At 37.6% G+C, this 25,288-nt stretch overlaps 1 protein-coding gene across 1 annotated transcript in view; it reads right to left on the bottom strand.

Annotated features, from left to right (window-relative positions):
- The window catches only part of LARGE1 (LARGE xylosyl- and glucuronyltransferase 1), a 263,658-nt gene that overhangs the window by 180,588 nt on the left and 57,782 nt on the right, over positions 1-25,288 (bottom strand). Inside the window, exon 3 of the mRNA XM_079303344.1 lies at positions 5,755-5,941. Within this exon, the coding sequence (XP_079159470.1) occupies positions 5,755-5,860 (106 nt within the window). The 5' untranslated portion in view covers positions 5,861-5,941. The remainder of the gene's footprint in view (positions 1-5,754; positions 5,942-25,288) is intronic.

Here is a 25,288-nt window from a genome sequence, read left to right as displayed (position 1 = left end):
ATGTCCCTTCTTCTTGGGAGAGATTTGCTCACTTTTTTGTAAAGCAACTTTTATAGGTGGCATTTATACCAAAAGTTTGTTCAAAAAGGAAGAAGACAAAGCTGAAACAAAACCCTTGAGAAATCCCACCAATTATACTCATTTAGCTGCTGTTCCAAAGAAGCTGGCTCCTCACTCCTGTCAAAGAATTCCTTTTCATTCTGACCTTTATGTTTCTGCCAGAAATGACAAATTAAGAGCTGTCTAGAAAAAGAAAGCCAGTGTTTACAAGCAAAGAAACATTCCACCCAATCACAAGATTGTACAGGGAAGAAAGAAGGTAAGCCTACAGCTTACTTTGCTTTTCTGGAAGTATGTACATAAAACCATGAGCATCAAAAGAAAATGTGTGCCCTCTGCACTGGAATTCCAAAAAGCAATGCACACTTGCTTTCCTTTGGCACAGCACACTAACAAAAGCAGTGGTCATTGCAAGACTCAAGGCTTCTCCTGAAATGACAGGGCATTGGTTTAAGGATGTGAACTCCTGGCAAGATAAAGAAAAAACTGCACTGACTTCAACCAGGAGTGGACATTACTAGCTAAGAACAAAATTGTATTGCAGAATTCTAAGTTTAACTGAAAAATGGTTGAGGGGGGAAAAAAAAAATATCCATGCTCCTCACTAACTCCACAATTTGACCTCCAAAGGCTTCTCATGATCATAGTGTATTTTGGCTGACACTCCTGGCATAAGGTCATTCTTGTTTTGGTACAGAAACTACTTCAAATTTCCTGTCACTGCTGACAAGTTGTTTATTTATAAAATGGGGAGTGAAATTCTTTATTTTTCAATATTCACTTATTAATTTTATTTTCTTAGATGATGGACATATAAGACTTCTCAAGTTTGTAAGAAAAAAAAAAGTGAGATCACTGACTTTTAAGTTAAAGAAGATGAGCAGAGAATGAGACACAGCTTTCACAAGCATGGACCTTCTGATCCATTATCAGCATTTTGTATCACCAAAACACCAGGGTTTAATAGAAGGACAGGTTTTCCAGGAGCCACAAAACTTTTCACAAGCCTGAGGTCTTTGCTATCATAACTGATCCTCTTGTAGGACCCCCAAACATATTTAAGAAGATACAGAGATTGCAGCAGAAGTGCCAAAGTGGCAATTCTCTATCACCTGAAATAAATTTAACAAAAGAGGAGTGAGTCAGCTCTATTTACTCCAAAATGGAAATGAGAGGGTGTTTTTTTAACTAAGGATAGCAAATATTCATAAAACATACCTCCTGTAAATCTGTTCAGGCATCATCACAGTAGCACCCTTACTTATATGCAGAGGCTCCCTTTCAGGACTTCTGTTCTCAGAAATTTATTAAAACAACAGGAACACAAAGGTGGAAGCTTCTATTTTAAATGGACACTGGATGAAATTTTCATTTAATCCCGTTGAGACACATACCAGATAAAATTCCGGCCAACTGAAGAAAATGCAATAAAAAAAGCAATTCTATGTTTTGTGTCTTTTTGATTACATTGTCTGTGAGGGAATTATTTTCTGATGTTTGTTCATCAGTTGCAAGTGTCTGATAGACATTTTAGTAATTAATGATTTGTTTGCCTCTTTCTATGAGCAACTTAATGCAAGCATTAGAAGTTTTCATCATGCACATAGATCATGTGATAAACTTTTGGCACTTAACTGAAAAAAGCTGAACCCCTAGAATCAGTTTTTTGATTCAAGTATTCACAACTATGATTTCAAAATCTACTTCCCATGAATATTAAAACTGGGTATTCATTGTTCTCATAGACAGTCTTCTCAATTAACATATTCACTAGAATATTTATGGAAACATACACAAAAAGAGTGTGAACAGCATCAAAGTGAATCCATTTAAATACTAAGATGAATATTTGCAGCCTTCCTTCAATTTATTTTATTGTATTTTATGAGGTGTTTGCCCAACTCTGGCTTCAATCATGTGTCTGCAGATGACTTTGACTGAAATGAATTGTCAGGGAATGATGGCTGCCCAACTCTGGAGTGAAATGAGGACAATCAAGGAAAGCAAGTCCCAGGAAAGAAGGCAGGCTCTGTTTTTTAAAATGCTGCCCAAGCAGTCAAAATAAACCAAAGTCAACTGCTCTCTCACAGACTCCCTGCAGGATCTCACACAACTTTTCAATTTTTCATCTTAAGGCTGCATTACTGGCTCTTCCTTCCTGAGAAATATGCTCTACACAGGAGCCCTACACACATACTTCAGGCTTTCAGCCTCAAGTGGATCCACCACACAGGGACTGGTAACTCAAGTGTATTTTCATCTTGTCAAAATGAGGCGACTGTAAATCTGCTAAGGTGACACAGCCACAGTGCATTTTTTTTTTTCTTTCTTTCTTTGTTTTGAAGGAATCAGTAATCTAGAAAGCATGGCCAAATTACAGTTCCCAATACCTATTTTACATGACCTTCATGGTAAGTGGGATAGAAAATTGCTGCACATAGCTTGGAAAATTAAGCTATTATGGAGTTACCACTAGTTATTGTCTTTCTAATGAAAATTCATCATGTATTATTTGATTATTTCCTCTTCCCTGTTTTAAATGCACTCCACCCTTCCTACTCTATTACTTTATCTTTTGAATATAACCTAAGAATGTTGGAACAATTAGCTTTTTCATCCAAAGAAACAGATAACTGAAATTATGCTGTTCTTGTGCATTATTAAAAACAACAGTAACCAGGTACATTCAAAGGCCATACAATATTCAACATCATCTTTAATATTCTGCTTCATAACCTTAATAGACATCTATACATGATTAATGAGGCTTTTAGTAGCTACTGCTGTCACAGCTTGGGTAACACCATCTCCAGTGAATATTCTAAGGGAAGGGTCTTACTGGAAGTGTCTGAGTGACAACCATGAAGTAGCAGGCTGCCATGTACTTTCTGACAAGAGAACAAAATCCAAAATAAAACAAAATTCTGTCTTAAGGAATTTGAAACTATGGGAACAGACTGCAGTAAGGCATATTTTATATTACAGATTCACTAACAAATTTTTTAAAGGGTTTCTAATGTGATCCCACACCCATGCTATGGCAAATGAATAACTCACATTCTTAGATATAAACATATGGATGAGTAATGTAATTCCTAATTACATCAAGAATATATGAGGCAGACAGCACTACAGATGTCATACCAGAAATTTGAGTCTAGAGCCCTGAAACATACAAAGAAAAAAAAAACTGCAGAAGAATAAAAAAATCCCCACAAAAGTTTTTGTTCTGACAACTCAGCTAGGTCAACACTTTTACTTAGTGAATGAAAGACATAGTGATTTTACTACTTTATGTAGGTATCTTCAAACACATATTTTCCCAGGGCCGGCAGCACAACTGGATTCATCAATGGTAAATCATGCTTGATCAACCTGACTGCTTTCTAGGATGATATTACTGTGCATACATGACCAGTTGATGCAATCTCCCTTGAATTTAAGCACAACATCCCTGTATCCAAGCTGGGATTTTACTGTGTATATGGGTGGACTACTAGATGTGTGGAAAACCATCCAGAATGCTGGGATCAAAGAGAGATGGTACTCATTCACAGTCTGTCTGGAAGTCCATGTATTCTCTATCCTTGGAGGCTTTCAAGATGCTGTTGAATAAAGGGCTAAAAAATCTTGTCTGACTCTAAAATCCACACTGATTTGAGCAGGAGATTAATGAGAGAACTTCTGAGGTCCCTTCCACACTGAATAATTAAATGAGTCTATGAACATAGCACATATTGATGATTTCTTTAACTTGGTGGAGAAAAGTCTAACAAGAACCATTAACTCAAATCTAAAACCAGATATATTGAAAATAAAATCTCTAGCCCTGTGATTAAGAAAAGAGACAAGAGCCAAGAAGCAGAGAGGACTCTCCATTCCTGATGGTTTCAAACCAAGGCACAATGCTGATGTAAGGCAATTTGTACTCAATTAGAGAATCACAGAATGATACAATTGTTTATGATGGAAAAGACCTTTAGGATCATTGAGTCCATCCATCAGCCCAGCACTGCCATGTCCACCACCAAACCATGTCCCTAAGTGCCACACATACACATCTTTTAAACATCTCCAGGGATGGCCACCCAACCACTCTCCTGGGCAGCCTGTTCCAATGCTTGACAACCCTTTCCATGAAGGAATTTTTCCCAATATCCAATCTAAACATCCTGTGATGTAACTTAAGGCCATTTCCTCTTGCTCTATTGTTTGTTACTTGGGAGAAGAAAGGCACCCCTACCTCACTACAATCTCTACAGAGAGCTCAAACCTGAGTAAATTGTGGGAACCACTGTGGAGAAAAAAACCAAGAAGTCATGTAAAATAATAAAACAGCATTAACCTTTTGCCCATAATACCTACAAGTGAAGGAAAATGCTAGCTATTATTTGGTTAAATAAATATCTAACTCACCTTAATTTTTAACCAAGAAAGATTAAATAATCCCCACCCAAAATTAAGAAAACAGATAGAGAAAAATAACTGGAAGAGTTAGTAACTGTATATAATTTCCAGTTCTTTTACAGTGTAAGGCTTTGTAATAGGTAATGAGCTTTGTTCCCTAGTTTGCTCTTAAGATTAATTCACAGTGAGAGCTTTAAGTCACTTCAAATACCCTGTAGCAGCAAATTTCAAGATTTGTATTGAGTTCTCTGTAAAAACAAAGGTTTCTATCCACAGAGGAATTTAAAACACCATGGCATTATCAATTGTGGACACAATTAAAATAGTCATTACGATAAAGCAGCATAATATTCTTCTAAAAGCAAAAAGGTGAGGTCTACATTTGCTCAGCTTTTAAAAATCAAACAAAATCAGTACTGTTCTGCCTGCCTGATCATTATTTTTAAGTATGCAGCTAGCACCCCCTGTATTTCCAATTTAACATGAATCCCACAAGTGTTTCATTCTAGAATGAGATCATGGAGTTACTGCACATTAAGGTAGAATTTTAAGTACTCAAATGAATTTGCATAAACAAATATTTGTGCATGCAATACAACTAATTCAGAATTGTATGCAACACACACTGAAAATCTTTACATGTTCTTACTTGTAATTTAACATGGAAACCCCTTTTGTTTCCAAACACAGCAAAAATTTGCCAGCCAAGGATACATTAAAGAAGCCTGACATTTTAAACAATGCCTTTTTTAAACCATCAGACCACAAACTAGTGACTGAAGAGGTTTTATATGGTTGGAACACCTTTCCTCATGCTAAGGCTGAACGGTTTTTTTTCACTCTTGCCAAAACAACACACCCATTGCCCAACATAAAATGTTTCACCTCCACAATACACAAAACAAACAAAGCTACAAAGTAGCAAAAAACAGGAGAGCCAGAACCTTTGAATCTCAACGAACTGAAGTATTACTGCTGAATGTCTCTAAAGCCAGGGAAAAAACTTCATTAGACAGGCAATTTAAAAGACAAAGAAGTGATTATTCCAAGTTTTGTTATAAAAAGCTGCAAGTCAATGTACCTATAAACTGGAGGATTTCCACCTAAAAAAATTAAGGGACAGAAAGATATTCCAGCTAAAATGATCTACTGACAGTAGGTGGATGTGGACCTGAACTGCTTTTATGTAAAGAAACCTTATATAGATTAATGATTATTCATTTGTCTGCCCGGCTACAAATCATTCAACACCCCACCACCCTCCCTCAGCCATTATTCCCCGCCTACCTTCAAAACTCCCAGCAAACAGATAAATCCACGTAATGGCTGGGACAAAAAGGATGGTCAGAGAGGCAGCCAGGAATTTCCGTCGCCCTCTGCAGATTCCCAGCATTCTCCCAGGAGTGCAGAATCCCAACCCAATGCTGTTCCTATGTCGGAAGCAAATAGTCCACAGCCTCCCACATATTAATCCCTGAAAAGGAAAGGAAAAAATATTTCAACAGCTTATCTCTCTACAGAAAGTTATAGACTATTCCATTGTTCCACATGAGTTAAAAGAACAGGGTTAAAAAAAGGGCTACTGCAATTGCAAGGTGGCACCCATTTCAAAACTATCCATGACTACTTAATAACAAAACAAGTTTTAGAAGTCAAATTAAGACAGTAAGTCAATAAAGCACATCTTAACACCCAAATACACATTAAGCTCCATCTTACCAGGAGATGTCAGTTTTATTTGTAATTTTGTCCTCATTTTACTCTACAAGAACTCAGATCTTTGATGCCCATGTGTGCTGGGGCAGATAAGAGAAAGCCACCCCCATTGCTTCACCTGCTCCCAAAGAGCAGAAGTCACACCACAGAATCAGTGACCTGTCTGCAGCTAGTCACAAAGTCAAGAGAATGAACCAAAAAAAGGAAAATGGAAGTTTGGAGGTAGATGGATATTACTGAAATTACCCACTTTGCACATCAAAAAGCAGTGCTGATGAACTGCTGTGTAAAAGGGAAAAAGAGAAAGTGCAAAACGGGTAAGGAAATATCCTTATTCACACTGGGATATCAGAAGCTATAGACTGTATGCCATGAGAAAAATGGATTCTGCTGAATAACACAGCTTTTATTAGCAGAAAAATAATTCTGATCCTAATTTGAAATAATTGTTCTGCATTTAAGAGCGGACAAGAAAAAATATATTATTATTTTTATTCACAGGAAAATGAATATTCCCACAACAGTGCAGGCATGTAGAGCATAAAAATAATGTTTCATATTGATAGTAGGTTTTTTGAAATGGAAGGAAAGGCTAGTAGTAGATAAGTTAGAAAAGGAAAAAAAAGTATTAAGTCCATGCAAATCTACTTTAGGTTTTGTGTGAAAGGGCTTAAGGTTTTCAATTTTAACAATAGCAGTGGTCTACAAGAATGATACGGGAAGAAACACAGACTCTGGCAGTACAAGGTATTTAATAACAGTGCCCTTTGACTTATGCTTAAACTAGCACTAGAGCAGAAACAAGCAATGAAAGCATTTCTACAGTGACATGTTAACAATGGCTGCTGTGTGTCTTGAGAGCATCTTGGCTCAACAACTCCATATATATTGCAGTAAAAATCAATTCTGAAATTAAATTACAGCAAAAATGAGAATGTAGACAAGAGAAATAGGTTCAGACAAAAATCTCTATGCTGGAGATACCTGCCTGTAGTAATCAGGCAAACTTACAGCTGCTCCCTGAACATTCAATAGAGCCCACTTTACTACACTGCAGTTTAAGAGCCATGATAGTACTCTGACCTTGGAACTGATAAAATGGACTATAATTTGTCCAGAGCCAGCACAAAAAGCATTCCATTGTGTCAGCTTTTCAAGGCAATGAATGCCTCACCACAGAGATTTTGCACAAAATATGTGGGCAGATTTAATATTACAACTGTGGTATTAAAGTTACTCTATGTTAGACGAGACACACATTTGGTAGATAAAGTGTGGAGGACTCTTATCTTTATTCACTGTATTTGGATAATGATTACATTTCATTCCTTTTCCATATAGCACATAGCTTGTACAACTTCTCTGAAGAGAGTCCTTTACACGCCTACTTGAAAAACACTGAAAATTTCCCAGGCTTCTGTGTTTATAAGCATACATATTATCAAATGCACAGAATTTTTTATTCTAAGTAGGAATTCTTCTTTTTTTCCCTAAATGTACTGGCATGCACCACTGACATCAAGTCTGTGCATAGAAAAATAAATGTCTGAAAATACAAATTCGTAAGCACAGTCTTTGGCAAACAGCCACATCTTACACTGAAACATGCACTGGTCGGATACTGCTCCTATCAAGGACACCTGTAAAAATTACAGATAACAAAGTTAAGAGTCAACACCACATTTCTGAAATCACACTGTTGCAAGTATGCTGACACAAGTTTCCAGGGCAATGACACGCAGACTCTGAAACCAAGAGTTAAAGCAAGGCTAGTGGGTTAATTCCTCCTGGAGTGGCATATTTAAGAAATAATTTGATTTTTCCTATATATTCTTTTAAATATCCATGCAAGTGAAGTTTCTGAATAGGTTGATATAGAGTATGGAATCCAGCTTTTCTGCCCTTTGAGTGTATACTCAAAAGAGTATAAGGCACAACACTGAACTCCCAGCTCAGCTGTGAAAAAAAGACAGGAATGTGGCAAATTCAGTTTTCTGCAAATTGTCATCATTCAGACAGAACAGCCAAATCATTCTGCACATTCATGCGTATCCTTTATCTGACTAGAAAAACATTTGGGAAAATCCTGAACAGACAAGTCAGCTTGTGATGGATCGCTCTTGGAAATGTTAAGATACTTCTTTTAATAGTGCTTTAAAAGAGCCATAAACTACTTCAAATTATCCTTCTGCTATCTTCCCACCTCCCCAAAGTTGTGAATACCTTCCCTTGGGTCTTAAATATTCATTTTTAGTGTATAAAATCACAGCACCTGCTGAGTACTTTTGTCCAAAGTAGACGATGCATCATGTGCAACCCTTACACAAGCAATTACATAAAATGTCCATGAATGGTAATGAAGATCCTTGGCTTACAGGAAGAGCTTTGGACTCAATCATGTGTTCACTATTGGATTTACTCAGAAACAATGTTATCTAATATACCACTGTCAAATAAATTGAAAGAAGACATTGCAGCTCTTTTGACTTGGTTTTCCTTTCAACAAGTGCCAGATTGACATCCACCACGGAAGGGATTGATAACACTGGCTGGACCAAGGACTGAGCACAAACCACAGCTGCACATTTCTGCCATGTGAGCCTGAAAATGCCTTTCAGAATTCTCCTACAGTCTCCTCTGCTATGCCACAGTCCTACTGACTCAGCCTGTCACCTGCCTAAAAGCTTTTAGAAAGCAGTTTCACGGTACAAGCTAAAACTGAAGTCACTTCAGATGTGATATTGCTGGGCACATTCATCTTTCCAGTAAAATGGTTCACTTCATTTACACAAAACCATGCAGTGCTCCTCATGATACTTTCAGTCTCAACAGCTGTGCTAACTAAACACCAGTACTCTGAAATACACAGCATGAAATATATCAGAAACAAAACAAAGGATGAAGGAATAACTGGCCAATTTAACCACAGCATCCAGGTGTGATACTCCAATCAAAAAATAACCAGGGCTGCTCCTGACCTGTTGCCCAATGTTAGTATTTTCAAATTTAACTGAGCCACAACAAGCATTTGCAACTTTATTAAAGTTTATTTGGTTTATCTCAAAGCAAAGGAGACCCAAATTAGACCCAGAGTGAAAAGGAGCATTTGTGTTTGCAGTTCCAAAGAGTCTTGGCTACACCCCTCCAGACACAATCAGATTTTCTGCCTGTGCCACAGATACTAAAAAGTGCATACATTGCAGGATATGGTTCTACCTTGTTCTTCAGTTGTGCTCCAAGAGCATCACATAATTGCATTTTGGAAATCTGATTCAGTAATACCCACAAAAGCTAGTTGCATGTACATCACATGCACTATGTCCTGCTGTCAGTGTTTCAGGTGCTCTACAGTTCCAGTATGTACCAGCTCAGGATTTATAAAACCTGCTGCACAGAAACAGCTCCACAGACTGTGCTGTGACCATGAGCCAGCTCACTCCTCCCTGACTGCTGCTAACAGAGCTCCAAAAGGCTACCAGCTTGGACAATGTCCCTGAGCAGGGTCACAGTGGGAATTGTAGTAATTTGGGGTCCTCATTGCAAAGAGAACTCCTGACCTTCTCACCTGACCAGAATGACCTTTCTTACCTTCAGATACAATCAAATACTTCCATTAACTACACTAACTGAACAGAGCAGTTTATTTGTTTTAAGTTGTGGATTATCTCCTCAGCTCAGCATGAAGCAGCTCTCAACCAGTGTGAGCAGCACATAAATTAAAGTATGTAACACAACACTAATCACATTGGTATTCAGTTTCTATATATTTATTTTTTTTAATTACGGCATGAGAACTCAACTATGTCAGACATTCAGCAGTTCAGTGAAACAATGGAAGTAATTATGAAAACAAAAATCAAACACAATTAACTAGATTTAACTGCTCTACTATAAAAAGCTTTTCTAACTGCTTCAAACATTTCCTTGCATTTGTTATAGTTAATCTTTTCCCAGTAATCTTTCGTTTGTTTTCAGAGCCACTGGAAATAAATATATACAGTTAAAGCTGTTTATACAGCAATCCTGTGCCTTGGCTTTGTTGTGTTTTTTAAATTAATGTTATCTAATTCTTTCTGCTCTTGCACTCTCTCTGCTCTCTTTCTGCACACTTGCAGCCACAGAGTCACTGAACAATTTCCACTGTAAAGCTTTTCCCTTGGCTCTGTATCAATGCAGCATTTGTCCCTTATGGGAGATTTTTGCCACACTCAAAACATAAATAACGTAAAGTATTTTTCTGAGGCTTTTTTGAATGTTGATAATAAGGGTTTATAATGAGTTTACTCCTTGACATTCAGATTTTATCTTGCAGCTTTGCAGTCTTCCCATTATGGGAGCTGGTCATCATGTGACATTCTAAGATTAAAAAAAGTTTGGTACCATGAAAGCAGGGTGTAGAGTAAACCCAAGATTAGGAAATACAATATGAAAGAATTCAAAGGTAAATCTTTATTTAATTAAACAGCTCTCTGTTAATTTTCATGGTTTAAACCCAGACAGCAACTACAACACAACCACTCACTTCCTCCAACATCCTTCCAGTGGGAAGGGGAGGAGAATCAGAAAAGGGGAAAACTTATGAGATGAGACAAGAACAGCTTAATAATTCAAATGAGGTAAAACATTATTATTATTATCATCATCACTATCATTATTATTATAACAACAGCAACAATAGCTGCAATGAAAAGGAGACAGAGAGAGGAAAAAAACCCAAGAACAAGCAAGTGATGCACAATACAGTTGCTCACTCCCTGCTGACCAAGGCCCAGCCTGTTCCTGAGCAGCAGTCAGCCACTTCCAGATGACTCTCCCAGTTTATACACTGGGCATGTTGCCATATGGTGTGGAACATCTCTGGCCTTCAGGTCAGCTGTCCTGGCCATGCTCCCTCCTCCTGGCTGCTTGCACAGCTCCTCATTGGCAGAGCACGGGAAACTGAAATATTCTTTTATTTGAATGACTTAGCAACAACCAAAATATCAGGGTGCTATCAATACTATTCTCATGCTAAATCCAAAACACAGCACTGTTCCAGCTACTAAGAAGAAAATTAACTCTATTCCAATCAAAACCTTGATAGTTAAATGTATTCCACTTCTCAAGTTTTAAGAACAGAAACAGCATTTTGAAAGAAAATGCCACCTCTTCTCTCACCAACCTCTTCTTCCACCCAGTAGAACTTACTACATAAACAAATCTAAGGCTCCTTTTGTTCCTACACTGAATTTCCTTGGCACTGGAGAACTTCACCCCAAAATCAGACTTCTTAATTCTACAGAACATGACTTTAAAGAAGTATTAGAAGTATACATGTAAACTCAGCATCCACCTCTCAAGTTCTGAGAAACCACTTTAAAGTAAAAGATTACAGCAGAGTTTCCAAATGCTACCAAATGCTCTCTTTCCCAACTAGTTACAAGGAAGCAGTCCTATCTGTAAGACAGAAAATAGCCAGTAAGTTGACAGCACAAATGAGTTCTGCCTTGGAACTGTGCTAACTGCTCCGAGGGCACACAGGATTGACATCTTTTATATCTTCACTCAGTATGTGCTGTGGCTTAAGGAAAATTCTATTAGTGCCCTGTTAATCAAAGTTTTCTAGAAGGTTCCAGCTGTAAGCAACATTACCACAGCAATGGAATCTCTCCTGACAGAAGTCACAGACAGGGAGAAGCAAATAAACAGCATGCTTTCATGTATTTATGTTTTCATTTCCATGTACTCCTTTATGTATGTACATATATATATATATACACAATTCTAATGGCATTCTTTTTTCCTTTCAAGTCTACACTTAAATTCAAAAGAATGAAAGCCTGCAACTTCCAAAATTATTATTAAGGAATAAGACAATCTAAGACCACCAGGACAAGAATCTTTTCCTAAGCCTCCACTAAAATGTCACTGTTAATATGAGGGGAAAAAATGCAATCAGTTGAGAAAAGAGAGAAGCAACAAAATACAATCATGACAGGAAGATCAATCTTGCCTCTAACATTTCCTTTGCAACAAAAGAATTATACTTACTTTTAAAGAAGCTACTGACCTGTTTTCTCTGAGTTCTCCAAACCTCATCTTTACTTTACTTTCTCTATATGAGCATACAGCATCAGTAATTCCTAACTCCCCAACTTATCTAAGGACCCAGCACAACTCAAAGAAAGCAAAACAGAGCCTGGCTTGGTTTGTGTATGGCAGAATTCTAAGAAAACCCTATGTGCACATACTAAGATTACCTTAGAATTTGAGATCCCAGTGCCACTGAATTATGAACATACTGGAGACCACAACCAGCCATCAGCATCACATGCCTGCGATACAGGATCTTTCAACAGAAAAGCAGCTGTCCTTCAGAATCACAGTCTTCAGTCAGGCTACAGCATTATTACATACATGAGTTTCAGACATATAAAAAAAGACAAACCTCCACACCTTTCTAAATCTAAGCATCTCCACCTAAATTAGTGGTAGAAGGCAATTAAAAAAAAAAAAAAAAAAAAAAAGGTAACATGCTATTTGTTCTAACCTCAAAGAAAACATCAGTTTGTTGGTGCATCACTGCTCTCCCCCCACTGTATACCACAGCATCTTTCTATTTCATAATCAAATAGAGACAATCCATGGGTTTGTCCATTCACCTTGTGTGCATACAACCACATAGAAAAGAAAATGTTGTTTAAAACAGGAGTAGGACACTATGTGCATCATACACAACCCTCCTCCAGAATTTCTATGCTAATACTTCGTTTCTCAGCTGAAGTTCTTGAATGCTTGTTCAAAAGCAGTGTTTACCTTCATTAGAATCCACTGCATATAAAGCTGCTCTAACAAGGAAATTGATTAAAGATTCATTAGAAAGTTTTGCTCAGGAGACAACAATTATTTCTTGAAATGTTCTGCCCTGACAAAAAAATTTCATCTCTCTATGAAGCAAAGTCCTACTATAAATTTTTTGAAAAGCACAATAAAAATCCCCCTTTATTTTACTGCATAGATCTCAAATTACAAGTTAGTTTTACATGGGAATTTACAACATGCATACATATTTATAGCATGTTTACAGCAGCTGCTTACTTGTCAGATGGAAATAAAAGTTGGCATCATACTTACAAACTGATCTTTATTAAATATTTGTATTGAATTAAAATTTTTAAAAAATGAAGAGAGAAATGGGTCCAGGTGGCTCTCTCCTCAATTCTGACAGTAAGAAGGAAAGAGCTGAGGAGTGCACAGATCCAGTGGGTCAAAATTCATTTGTGCAGCTGGTATTGAGTGACAGGAGACACCTGGCTGCAGCAATGAGGTGTTTTAGGAAGGACAAGAAGAGCAGGAGGAAGAACTGCTCTGTATGAGAACAGCTGAAATACCTGAAGCTGTCCTTAGGATCACCCCCTCTACTCAGCAGTGGTGAGAAACACCTGAATGCTGTGTCCAGACCTGCACTCCTCAGTGACACAGCCAGAGGCTGCAGAGCCTCCATCCTGGGAGACATTCAGAACCCAACTGGCCTCCAGCAGCCTCCTTCAGCTGACCTTGCTTTGGGCAAGGTGTGCAACTGGGCAACCTCCAGAGGTCCCTTCCAAATGTGACTCTATGATTGCTGATGCCACAATTTTGTACCCAATGATAAAACAAACCGTGGCCATTTAATGTAAATCAGTGAAATTCCAACTAACAGTTATTCTGATATGCATGAAAGAACATGCACATGAACAATTATAATGAAACACTCAGAAAAACCCAGGTTAAACTTTTAGCTAGTATAAATCAATATAATTTCAATAAGATCAATTCAGCCACCATCAATTCACAAAAGCTATGGGCTAAATCTCTACAAACTTGATGAAAAATTGCATTTTTTACACAAGCACCAAAGTTCTCACCTTATTACTATTGCTTAAACATTACCAAACCCAAAAGTATTTTTATCAGATTTTATATAAAAATAAAACAAATGTTGAAACTAAAATTCCAAGAACTGCTGGCAATTTCCTATCTGAATAATCAAGAATCAGTAAGTAGGAAATGAAGTGTAGTGTATGGAAATATGTGACCATAATCAAAAGCAGAAGACAAATCTTTTGCTACAATCACAGTGCTGCTTTAGCAAGCACACTAAACATTCTCAGTAGCTCTTTGATGCTACCACAGAACATCAAATAGCACCAAGAATTGTGAGCAACGCTTTTTTCCTAAGTTTCCTGCTGACATCCCTGTGTTTCAAGGTCCAATGTTTACTTCTTCCTTATTATACCATCCAAGTGGGCTATAAGGACTAATTTATTCCTGTAGGCTTTCTGAAGGCTGAATGGGTTCTCTATAAATTAGTGGGAAAGGTACTTACACCCCACACTCCATTTTACCTGACAGAGAAGCAAAGCACTCACAGAATAATTTGGTGTCAGACACGTTTTTAAGTAGGAAAGGCAGCTATGGATCTAGGTTATTATACACAGGACACATTCTGGAACATTGGAACACTGGAAGAGAGCTTGATGAACTGGAATTTAAAAATACAGATTTCTTCTTATTTAGTACTACACAGATTAATGTGGGTATTAGACAATGCCACATGAATTTTAATGACAAAAGAACTATGAAAGGTGCTATCAGAGCTAAACAAAGCTGTAGAAACCAGCCTCAAGAGGAAATGCTGGCAAAAGCACTTCCTAAAGAACCCAAATTTTCCATTTGTGGAGTTAGCATTTCAATAGAATCATAGAAAAGTTCAGGCTGGAAGGGACCTCTAGAGGTCATCTAGTCCAAGTCTGTACAAAGCAGGTTGAATAAAGCCCTTTCAAACAATCATATCATTTGGAGAGCTCTTTATTCTTCATTTAAAAACTACTGTCTGAGGGAGGGTAGTTTGCCTGGAGAAAAAGGGCTGTGGGCTCTGTGTTCTTATGCTCTCTCCATTTCCTGAAATTGCAATGGTTTTCACTAAACATTTCATTATATCTCTGCATGAAAACGTAACTGTTTATAATTTCTACTGATCTCATAATCATCACCATTGTTTTCAGAAGTTCCTGTAATTCTGCAATTAGATGAAGGTACAGAAATAATAAATATAAAACATTTAGTAAGTCTCTTATAAAGAAAATTAACACACTGAAACGAATTACCTTATTCAAATGCACATAATTAACAATTGCACTTTAAATTTGATTACAATTCATAATTTTCAAGGTAAAGGGGAAGTTGCCAGACCTTTTCTAACTAAAGAAAAAAAAGATAATGATGATGTTAAGGATCATGAAAGTATGTAGAGAAAGGTACAGGCATGGCCATGGTATATAAAACAAAAGCATGCATTACACTGGCTGGTGGAGATGTGGGGAGAGAGAGGATTAACACCTCTCTCCTAACTGCTTCTGTATTCTAGTGTATTTTAAGACAATTTGACTCTTTTTGTGTCTGGCAATCATAACAAGACCAGAAATCAAGCTGCCCTCTAGGATTTCAACAGAGATGTCAAGAGAGCAGGACAAAGACTGGGTAAGAGTGAGAGAAGAATTCAGGTGAAAGAGATCCTTACTCTCAAGTCTGAGATTGTTGTGAATTGGATGAAAGTACATCACTCAAGTGAAAAAATCAAGCAGAAATGACAAAGTCACATTAGAAATATTCACACCTGTAAAGGTAATTCTGAAAGACACATCAGCTTTCTATATTAAAGTTTGATTCCTGGAACATTCTGCATATTAGAACTTTATAGTTTAAAACCAAGAAATCCTTGAACATTACTTTATTCAAACAATTTAAAAACACACATAAATTAATATAACTTCAACAGATACCAAAGCCAAAACAATACATTTGAAATACATTTTTGAGAAAGTTAGTCCAAGCAATGGAGCTGCAGTTAAAATAATCCCATGTGTACCAATATTTTATTAACTTTGCTCCCCTGCTTGCTTCAGATCTATGATTTGCTAAGGTTTTTCACTATCTCTTAGCTCCTGGCCCTCCTTTCAGGGTGAGACTGGTAGGATACACAAGCAGGGGAGTTTTGGAATAAGACTTACCACAGGGGCTATTCCCTACAGACAGCAGAGATAAGATTGCTCCCTGTGTTCTCCAAGAGTCCCCCAGCAGTACCTCAGCAGGTTTGCTGCCTTTGGACACTGCCACCATGCAATGCCTCAGAAATACAACATCCACCCCTCTCCATCACAGTATGACTTGGGTGAACAGCAGCAGGTTTTGTGAATCATGCAAAGAAAGAAAAACAGCACACTCTTGGGATTCAAGCAGGGGATGCTATGCAACAGAGATGCAGCCAGTCTGTTCACAGGGGCCAAGCCCTTCCCAGCTCTTGGCCAGCAGATCAGGACATTCTCTGGAGGCATCCCTTTTGCAGTATAAATCTCATGGTGATAACTTTGGTTTTGTTACCTACAGATGTTCTACTCTATTCTTGCATCATGAGCATTATCTTTTATCATAATCCTACTGGACACAGGGACACAATATTTTGAATCTATGGGCCATGTAAACTGCAGATTAAAACAGCAGATAGAATGATCATAAACTAATTGAGGTCAATTCAGTTATATCTGCACAGAGACTGGGATCACAATACTGACCCCAAGGCCAATGCCTCACCATCAAGATGAGCTACACCTCAATATGTATTCCAACAGAGCAGCAACCACTATAGATCACTGCACTTTAAGCAGAGGAGCTTTCTCACTTGCTCATGGGAACCTGTCAGTGAGAAAGCATGAAAATATATAGGTTGGGAAAACAATTCTAGCACACTTCTAAAAATAAAACTTTTTGGAACTTTTTTGTTGCTAGGAGATGCAAAAATATAGGACATAAAAATGTAGTTATTTATTATTATTATTATTAGCTAATGTGATTCAGACAGGTTGATTTTGACAACAAATTACATAATATTGTTTTTCTGAAATTCACCCAGAGCTATGAGGACACAGTTTGGTAGGACAAGTTTTGTTTATTGCCAAGCTTATATTAGCTACTGCTTCAGTCAATAAAAAAAGACTTTTTAAAAAAGACTGAAAAAGGGCTTGGATGTCTGGTTTTTTTGGCTGCTGTGGATGAGACCTAGGGATATATGAAATACATGCAGTGATTATATATTATTGCAGAGGTGAAAGAGGAGGTAAATCCTTTATTTCTAATGTTAACAATGAAACTGCATTGAGAATATTTGAAAATTTAGAGAATACACACAAATCAAATGGATAGGATTTTTATAAGATGCAATAATTTGCACAACACAGTACTAATGTTAACTTTGGGATACACAAGTTAACAGAAAACTAGAGTAATTTTTTCACTGCTAATTCCTGGGAAAGTATGTGCTGCACATATTTCACAGGCAATTTAGAATTTGGTCTTGGAAGCCCTGAAGTTAAGAGTTCAGTTATTTCTCCTTATTTGTCACAAAAGACTCAAAATTGTAAGACCCATTTTGTTTGCCTTGTTTTTCATGGAAATGTCAAAGTTTATCTTTATACCATGCTACAAAGAGACACTTCAAATGCATTCAGTTATTAGAAGGTGCTCTGGCACATAAAGTGAAACCAGCCTAAATGCATGTTTTGAGTGTGTTAAGAACAAGAAGGTTGGAAATTTCAGCAGTAATATTGAAATACCTCTATTATAACATGCTAAAAATGCCCTGTACAGTCTTCAGACATTTCCTGTTATTTAGACATAATTTTGTACTTACATGGTAAATTATGTTCTGAGTGGTTGATTCTTTAGCTATAACTTTTAATATTATTTATCTAACAACAAAAAAATAACCTGTAAAAACAGGAAAAAGTGAAAAGGCTTGTGCCAGTAATATGCATTACCTCCAAAATGCATCCCCATTGGCTTTGTATTTCAATGGCATCAAGAAAAATCACCCACATACGATTCCCTAAAAATATTCTTTTAAAAGGAAAATACATTTATTTCTGAAAGGTTTAAACTTGATTAAAATGCTAATATGGATGTTAATTGTTTGTATTTTGTGAATATTGTTTCAAATTTGAAAATTTGTGAGATATATTAGTTTCTATCTCACATACAGCAATTGGAAGAACATTTTAGTTTTTTTAACAGACTTTGACAGATTAAAGAAACCAGTTAGTATTTATTGCTATGCCTGACCTCAAAATTACATCAGCTCTACAGCCAAAGACTTTTATAAACTGATTTTGAAACAGACAGTGAAATATACTGAAAGCAACAATGAGCACCATCTTAAATAAGAAAGTAAAGCTATAAATAATTGGATAGCAGGGTTAAAGACAACTAAAAAACCATAGTAGAGTGAAAAATATGCTAAAGAAAGTGGTGTTCCTGTAAAATGTCCCTTGAACTAAGCTAGTATGTATTGTTTCTGCCTAAGTGGCCGTTTCAGCAACATGCATTAGCAGCCTGACAACCTTGGGTGTCTCAGAACTGAAGAGGAGGAGAAGGGACTGCTCTTCTCATTTTCTTAAACAGCACCTTCAGATCAGAAAGCTTTGAAAGCTTGTATCTCAAATTATATTTGAAACTATAAAAACCTGAACTCCCTTTTTAGTAAGTATGAAGGCTGAAGTTTTATTAGAACTTCAAGAACTGAACTTGACATAAAATGTCACCTCCTCATGACTTCTGAGGAAATCATGGGGGTTAATACCATTGTTGTAAGGCATTACTGGAAATGCAGATATCTGTTGGATGAGAGTGCCAATCATTATTGACACTGATCACAATTCAGACTCTTATCACACAGCTTTTAGAATTTCTGAGCCTGATTCAGACACAATGCTGTACTTCACTGACTTCCAAACACACACACTGTGATGACAAAATGTTTATAAACTCTAATAAGCAGATGCCTGGAGTAGTTTTGTAACCAGTCAAGGTAGAGGTCCTTGAATATTTTAACTATTGAGAAAACCTTACCAATTATACACATAATACAGACAAGAATCCATTTTAAGACCTTAACATAGGAATATTATAAACCTGTTCTATGAAGTAAAACAAAATTGTAAAGGTTGACTCATATCTTCTTAGTGTCTAAAAACACTTTAGAAGGAGCAGTGTTGAATGTGCAATACATCTTGAGGCACTTTTTTGTCATCTTCAAAGCTGTATCCCATGATATGATCAAACACTGTACGTGTCATTCTTCTAATACTTAAAGTGATGCTAGCAAATAATTACATGGAAGAATTCAGGGGGAAAAACAGTTTTTGAACAGAAATAAACACAGGGGTTTATCAGCTAAAAAACTGTGAAACACTGCAACAATTATTTGGGAGAATATTTTATTACTTTTGATACTAAAATACTTCAGCAGTATAAACAGAATTGTTTTAGCTATTCTCATTTCTCATTTGAAGGTCTCAATTTTTTTAGCATTTCCAACATTCCTGTAACATGTCCTGATATAAAGGTACCCAGATCTTTAAATTAAATGTCATAATATTTGAAAATATTTTTGGGCTTCCTCAGGACTTTAATACAAAAAATTTAGGAGTTCAAGACAAATTCATTACCCAGAGAGTCAATGGTAAAGTTAAGAAAAGCAACAAGAGCCCAACTGCAGTGAAAATCTCATCTAAGCAACACCTCAATCCTCATTAATATTTTACCACAGTAGCTCAATAATATTGTCTAAGTGCCACTAACAAAGATTAATGAATCAGATCTACACATTTCGTGTATTTTTTTCCTTTAACATGCTGGATTTTCTGTTTAGGTTTTATTGCCATCTGTGAGGTTAAGAGATATTGGAGAAGAACATCTAAAATTGTTTTGCTACATGAGTAATATAAATGACTTGGAGGTATAAAAATTCTAAAGTTTATGAGGAAAAAAGTTCAATCAGCATGCTAATAGCTGTAATATCATCAATTGAAACCCTACAGCTACCATGACATATGCCTCACAAATTCAACCTCTATTCCTTTTTGTGAATCAATGTGGAGAAACACAGGGAAGCAGGCAGTTTCAGCTACAACTGAGAAAGACTTCAATAAGTGAGTTTACATCAGCATTTTAATTGAGAGGAGGAACACCTCCATTCCTTTTGACACAATCTCCCCAAGCATTCCTTCCTATTCTAGACTGAGCTACCTGACTGAGGAGCCTGAGAGGGGACAAACTGGATAGCCTCAGGATAAAACAAAACCAGAAGATACATTCCAGAGGGCAGGCTAAAGGATGCTCAGCTGCTGGGACAAGACTGCAACTAGACTACTGTAAAATCCTTGAATGAATGCAGCCTGTGTATCTATTCCTCTGCACTCACTATTTCACTCTACACATCCACTCCTGCTGGGCCTCAGTAATTGTTAACATGGACAAAGCTGTACCACATCAAGTTGAAGAAAGCACCAAAGCCACACAAAATATGAGGTGAAGTGAAAGGGAACAGTTTCATATAGCTGTATTAATGAGGAACAAGTCCCAGGCTGTGGGGCTGCCAGAAAAATCAACGGCTGTGATCAAATGCAAGTTTTTTCTTCATCTAAAAATTAGGCTATAAAAGAATTCCCTTTTTTATCATCCCAGTCATAACCTGTCTTGTGCTGAAGCAGAACAGCTCAGCTAATTAGGTACTTGATAAACGCAGCTTATTTGGGGCATTTTCCTGCGTTTGCATTTACAGCAAGCAAAGGAGGCAAATTACTTCTTTAGCATCAACACTTTTCCCCTTCAAACCTGAAATGCCAGAGCAGTTAATTCCTCAAAGGCAGCAACGAATTAGAAGCATGGTAAGTAACTTCAGAGAAACTTTTTAAGTGAGACCTACAGAAATTGCTCAGGCTGGTGCTGCCGTCTCAAGCCAGTGAGCGGGCTGCAGGGGGGAGGGTGGCACACACACGGGGGTGGCACACACACGGGGGTGGCACACACACGGGGGTGGCACACACACGGGGGTGGCACACCCCGAGGCTGGGCCGGAGGTTGCTAGGGGCCAGCGGGCAGTGGGAGGAATGGCAGCCGCGTTTGCGGGCAGCAGGGGGCGCGGCGCGCAGCGATTCCCCACACAGGGCAACGCGCGCATTCCCAGCCCCGCAAAAACACACAGCAGCCGGCAGCGGGAAACCCACACTGTGCCAGAAGCGACTGCCTGGCTCACCCACCTAGTGCAAATAGCACTAATACTGTGCAAACAAAAACTTAGTTACAGTCAAAGTGGAAAAATTTCCACATTTTTCCTCTTCCCAGTGCAGAAGCTCCTTCTTGTGCGACTACGCCTACAGACCTTAGCATAGAAGGATCATATCTAATAAGTGGTGTGCACACAGAGAAAGTTCTTGTCCCTGCAGACCTCCGGTCTAAAAGTATCCAGAAAAAAAAATACTCTGTTCTTCCATAGTACAGGATAACAAGGCAGACGGATGTACCTTGTCTATTACCAGACTAAGCCTGAAACGTGACCTTAGAAATGGATTCCGAAGACCTAGTTCACCATCACAACTGCAAATTATTCCTCTTTAAAAGCATTATTACCACAGAGCCCTGCATGCCATTATCAGATGCTCTTTCCCAGTACAGCACCTAAGAGAATCTATCAGCTCAGGCTCTCTCACTCATCAACAAATCATTTAGCAACACAGCTGGACATTACACACAGTCTAAAATTAACAATTAAGAAGACACCTTAATTCTTCTTTTGGGGCTTTTTGCATCTCATTTTTTTAAGAGATCTGGGGATGAATTTTTAAGGAAGTTCTCTGTGTCACACTTAAACAGCCATGAGGCTTTTTTTCCCCTCAAACATTTTAGAACATAGAAAGCTTTAAGGGTTTTTACAGAAATCTATTTTGCAGTCATGTAACTTGGCATGTGCCCAATATTTAGTTCTGAATTACAGCTCTGGGGAATAAATGAAACATCATTTCCAAAAGAAATGGCATTTCTCACAGCAGTTTGTAAATGTATTGAGGTATAAATTCAATTCTTATCACACTGGTCAGAATCGATCTCACACAGAAAACTCCAACACAGTCCTTAAAAAAGAAAAGAAGAAGAACAAAAAAAAAAGACAGAAAACACTTGCAGATCTGTGTGATGCTACTCAAAAAGCAAATAAATAATGTTCTTCCTGTGCGGGGGGACAGACAGGGCTCAGGGCCACTGGCTAGCCTAAGGATCATGAAGGTCTGACCTTTTTCTGACCATCCCTACTCAGTGAACCTACCTAAGAACCCAATGCAGACCTAGATTTCTCCTGCCTACTTGTATCCTTTCCACTGACAATGCATATTCTTACAGTATTTAAAAACTGATATTGCAATAATCATCTTGTTCTTTCATTCCAAGCTTACCTGTGTTGTTTCAGTTTAACACTGGCCACCTTGTGCATATGAGCAGGAACACAAGCAGGTGTCTCATGTCATAAATATGAAGAATTTAGAGAACTAACTTGAAACAATTTGGGTTTACATTTCTTTTTTACAGACATGGAAGTGGATGCTCCTTTTTACAAATTATGGGGCTGATTTTCACCATCTAGGCTTTAGGAAAACACACAGCAAATTTCTTAATTATTTAACAATATCATGGTTTTAGGGAGGTCACAGAGGGGGGGAAAAGCAGCCTCATAGGGGAGCTGTTTACAATCCTAGACACTTGAGCTAACATCACTTTTCCTGAGACAGCATTTCACTCTGCTCTGCAGAAAACCACTACTGGGGAGATTACAGCCCGAATAAGTGTTTTGCAAATAAAACATTAGAAAAAGCTTAGCACCACCTTTCAATATCCAAACAGGATGATGGCAAAAGCAAAAAGCATACTAATCAAGCTGACAGGAATGACCTTACAAGCTGCTGCCAAGTAAAAAAAAATAATTCTGTAATGCTTAACCATTGTCAACAATCACTGCTTCCCTTGATACCTGGCAACTGCAAAGCAGAGACACCTCCTTCCACACACACTTAGTTCATACTTTTCCCACACACTTAAGTCTGACACTGCAATTATTAGTTTAGACTTCCACAATTTGCACATTCAGACAGCATGAAAATCTTATTGCAACCTATGGGAGCATCATTGTCCTCCAAATTCTTAACAGATGGAAAACAGTGGCTGAGAGATACCCTACTGCTTTTTTAGGAAGGCAGCAGAAAAATCAAAACCCAAAATAAAGAAATAGAAGACAGGAGTCTATATCCAGGTCATGGAAGACAGACTATTAGTTATTTATTGAAGACAATCTTCTCATTATCCTTTATCAAATCCCTAAAGGACAATACCTTAAAAAAGGCTTATTAACTTTTTGGTCATGCTTTAGCTTCTCAAAAGCAGAAGGTAACAATCATAGTTTTGGGGGAAAAATGAACTACTTTTACAAAGGATTTTTTGGGGGATCTAGAGGCCAATACTGTAGGAAGTCTGGAATTAAATATTTATTTTTTAAAATATACTTTGCCATTGACATTGGGATGTCTACCTTTTGACAAACCCACTTTTGTAAAAACTGAACATTACACGACTGCACAGAGTACTAGATAATCCATCTAGGCTCTCTTTTCCACAAAAGTTTCACCAAGTGATCTTTTCAACCCCTGGGCTCTTCCCTGATTTTATGAAAAAAAAAAAAACCAAAAAACCACGGTCATTTTGTATCACAGGTCACAATTTAGAGAGTTTTACAGAAGTTATATGCATTCAAAACAAGGTCTTACAAAGGCTTAAATTCAGAAGTAAAATTAATACAGATAGAATTAGCAACTAGCTTAAAATATGTAGGTTTTAAGAAGTTATGACCTATATTATAATGCAAAAATAGGTCCCAGAAGGGAAAGGTCGAGTCACTCCTCTCAGTAAAAAGAAGACAGGGCATGTAGAAGCATTAAAAATATCTTTTACCATTTTATTTTAATTTTAGTTGTTTTTTTTTACACATCACTTTGAATCATCTTCATATTATTTGGCAAATACCAAGATTTTGGATAGGAAATGAAAGACCTTTTCTCTGTCTGAGCTCAAATAAAAGCAAGGTTGCTTCATCACTCACCAGCTGTGATCTCAGCCCTAGAAAAGCAAGAGCTAATCATAATATACAAGAGTCTGTAAATAGGAAAGACACATAATCTGCTATCACTCACATATATTAGCAAGAAACAAAAATCTTCTATAAAAGATTAGCTCTTATTGCAGAATAGGTATTCCAACTCATGCTTCTAGCACTGATAATGCCTCTTAGGAAAATAAATAAACATCCTCCAACCTCTTCACAAAAGTAATTTCTCCCATATAATGCATTATCTCATCTGGTTATTATGTATGTAATATATGCACACTCTTCCTCTCTTTCAGATAATTTATTTACAATATAAGCTAATGAAGTCAGTATCTGCTATCTTTTCCTTAGTCCAGGATGCTTCCATGAGGAGTGTAAAAGTCTAATTTTTCAGGTAAAGATTTCAATTAATAAAGGACCAGAAAAATCTCCGAAAGCCAATCGTATCCTCAGCAGACAAGTGCCCAGCACAGGAAGGACACTGAGCTGGAGTGAGTCCCCCCATGAAGAAGATTAGAGGGGTGGAACACCCCTCCTACATGGAAAAGCTGAGACAACTGGGTTTGCTCCACCTGGAGAAGGCGTCAGGGTGACCTCACTGCAGCCCTTTGGTACCCAAAGGGAGCCTACAGGAAAGATGGAGAGGGATTTTTTAGAAGGACATGTAGTGACAGGAAAAGTGGGAATGGCTTCAAACTGAGATCAGGTTTAGACAAAACATTAGAAAAAAATTCTTTACTGTGAGAGTGCTGAGGCACTGGGAACAGGTTGCCTGCCCAGAAAAGTTGTAGGTGCACCATCCCTGGAAGTGTTCAAGACCAGGTTGGATGGGGCTTTGAGCAATCTGGTCTAGTGAAAGGTGTCCCTGCTCATGGCTGTGAGAGAATACAACAGAGGACACAGCTACAGCTCATAGAATATATCTCTTCCTTTCCAGAACTAGAGAGATCAAAGGGATTACAGAGCTCACTTGTACTCTAGCAAAGAGTGTTTTTTCATCCTATCAATCAATTAAATGTGGAGAGAGCAGGACTATGAAAAAGAGTTTGAATGAAGTATGAACAGAAATCTATGTGTTGTGAAAGGACCAAAAGAAACAGTCAA

This window comes from Erithacus rubecula, assembly GCF_903797595.1.
Source record: "Erithacus rubecula genome assembly, chromosome: 4".
NCBI classification, from domain to species: Eukaryota; Metazoa; Chordata; class Aves; order Passeriformes; family Muscicapidae; genus Erithacus; species Erithacus rubecula.
The sequence above is the reverse complement of the archived record's forward strand: the minus strand, read 5'-3'. Positions and strand labels throughout refer to the sequence as shown.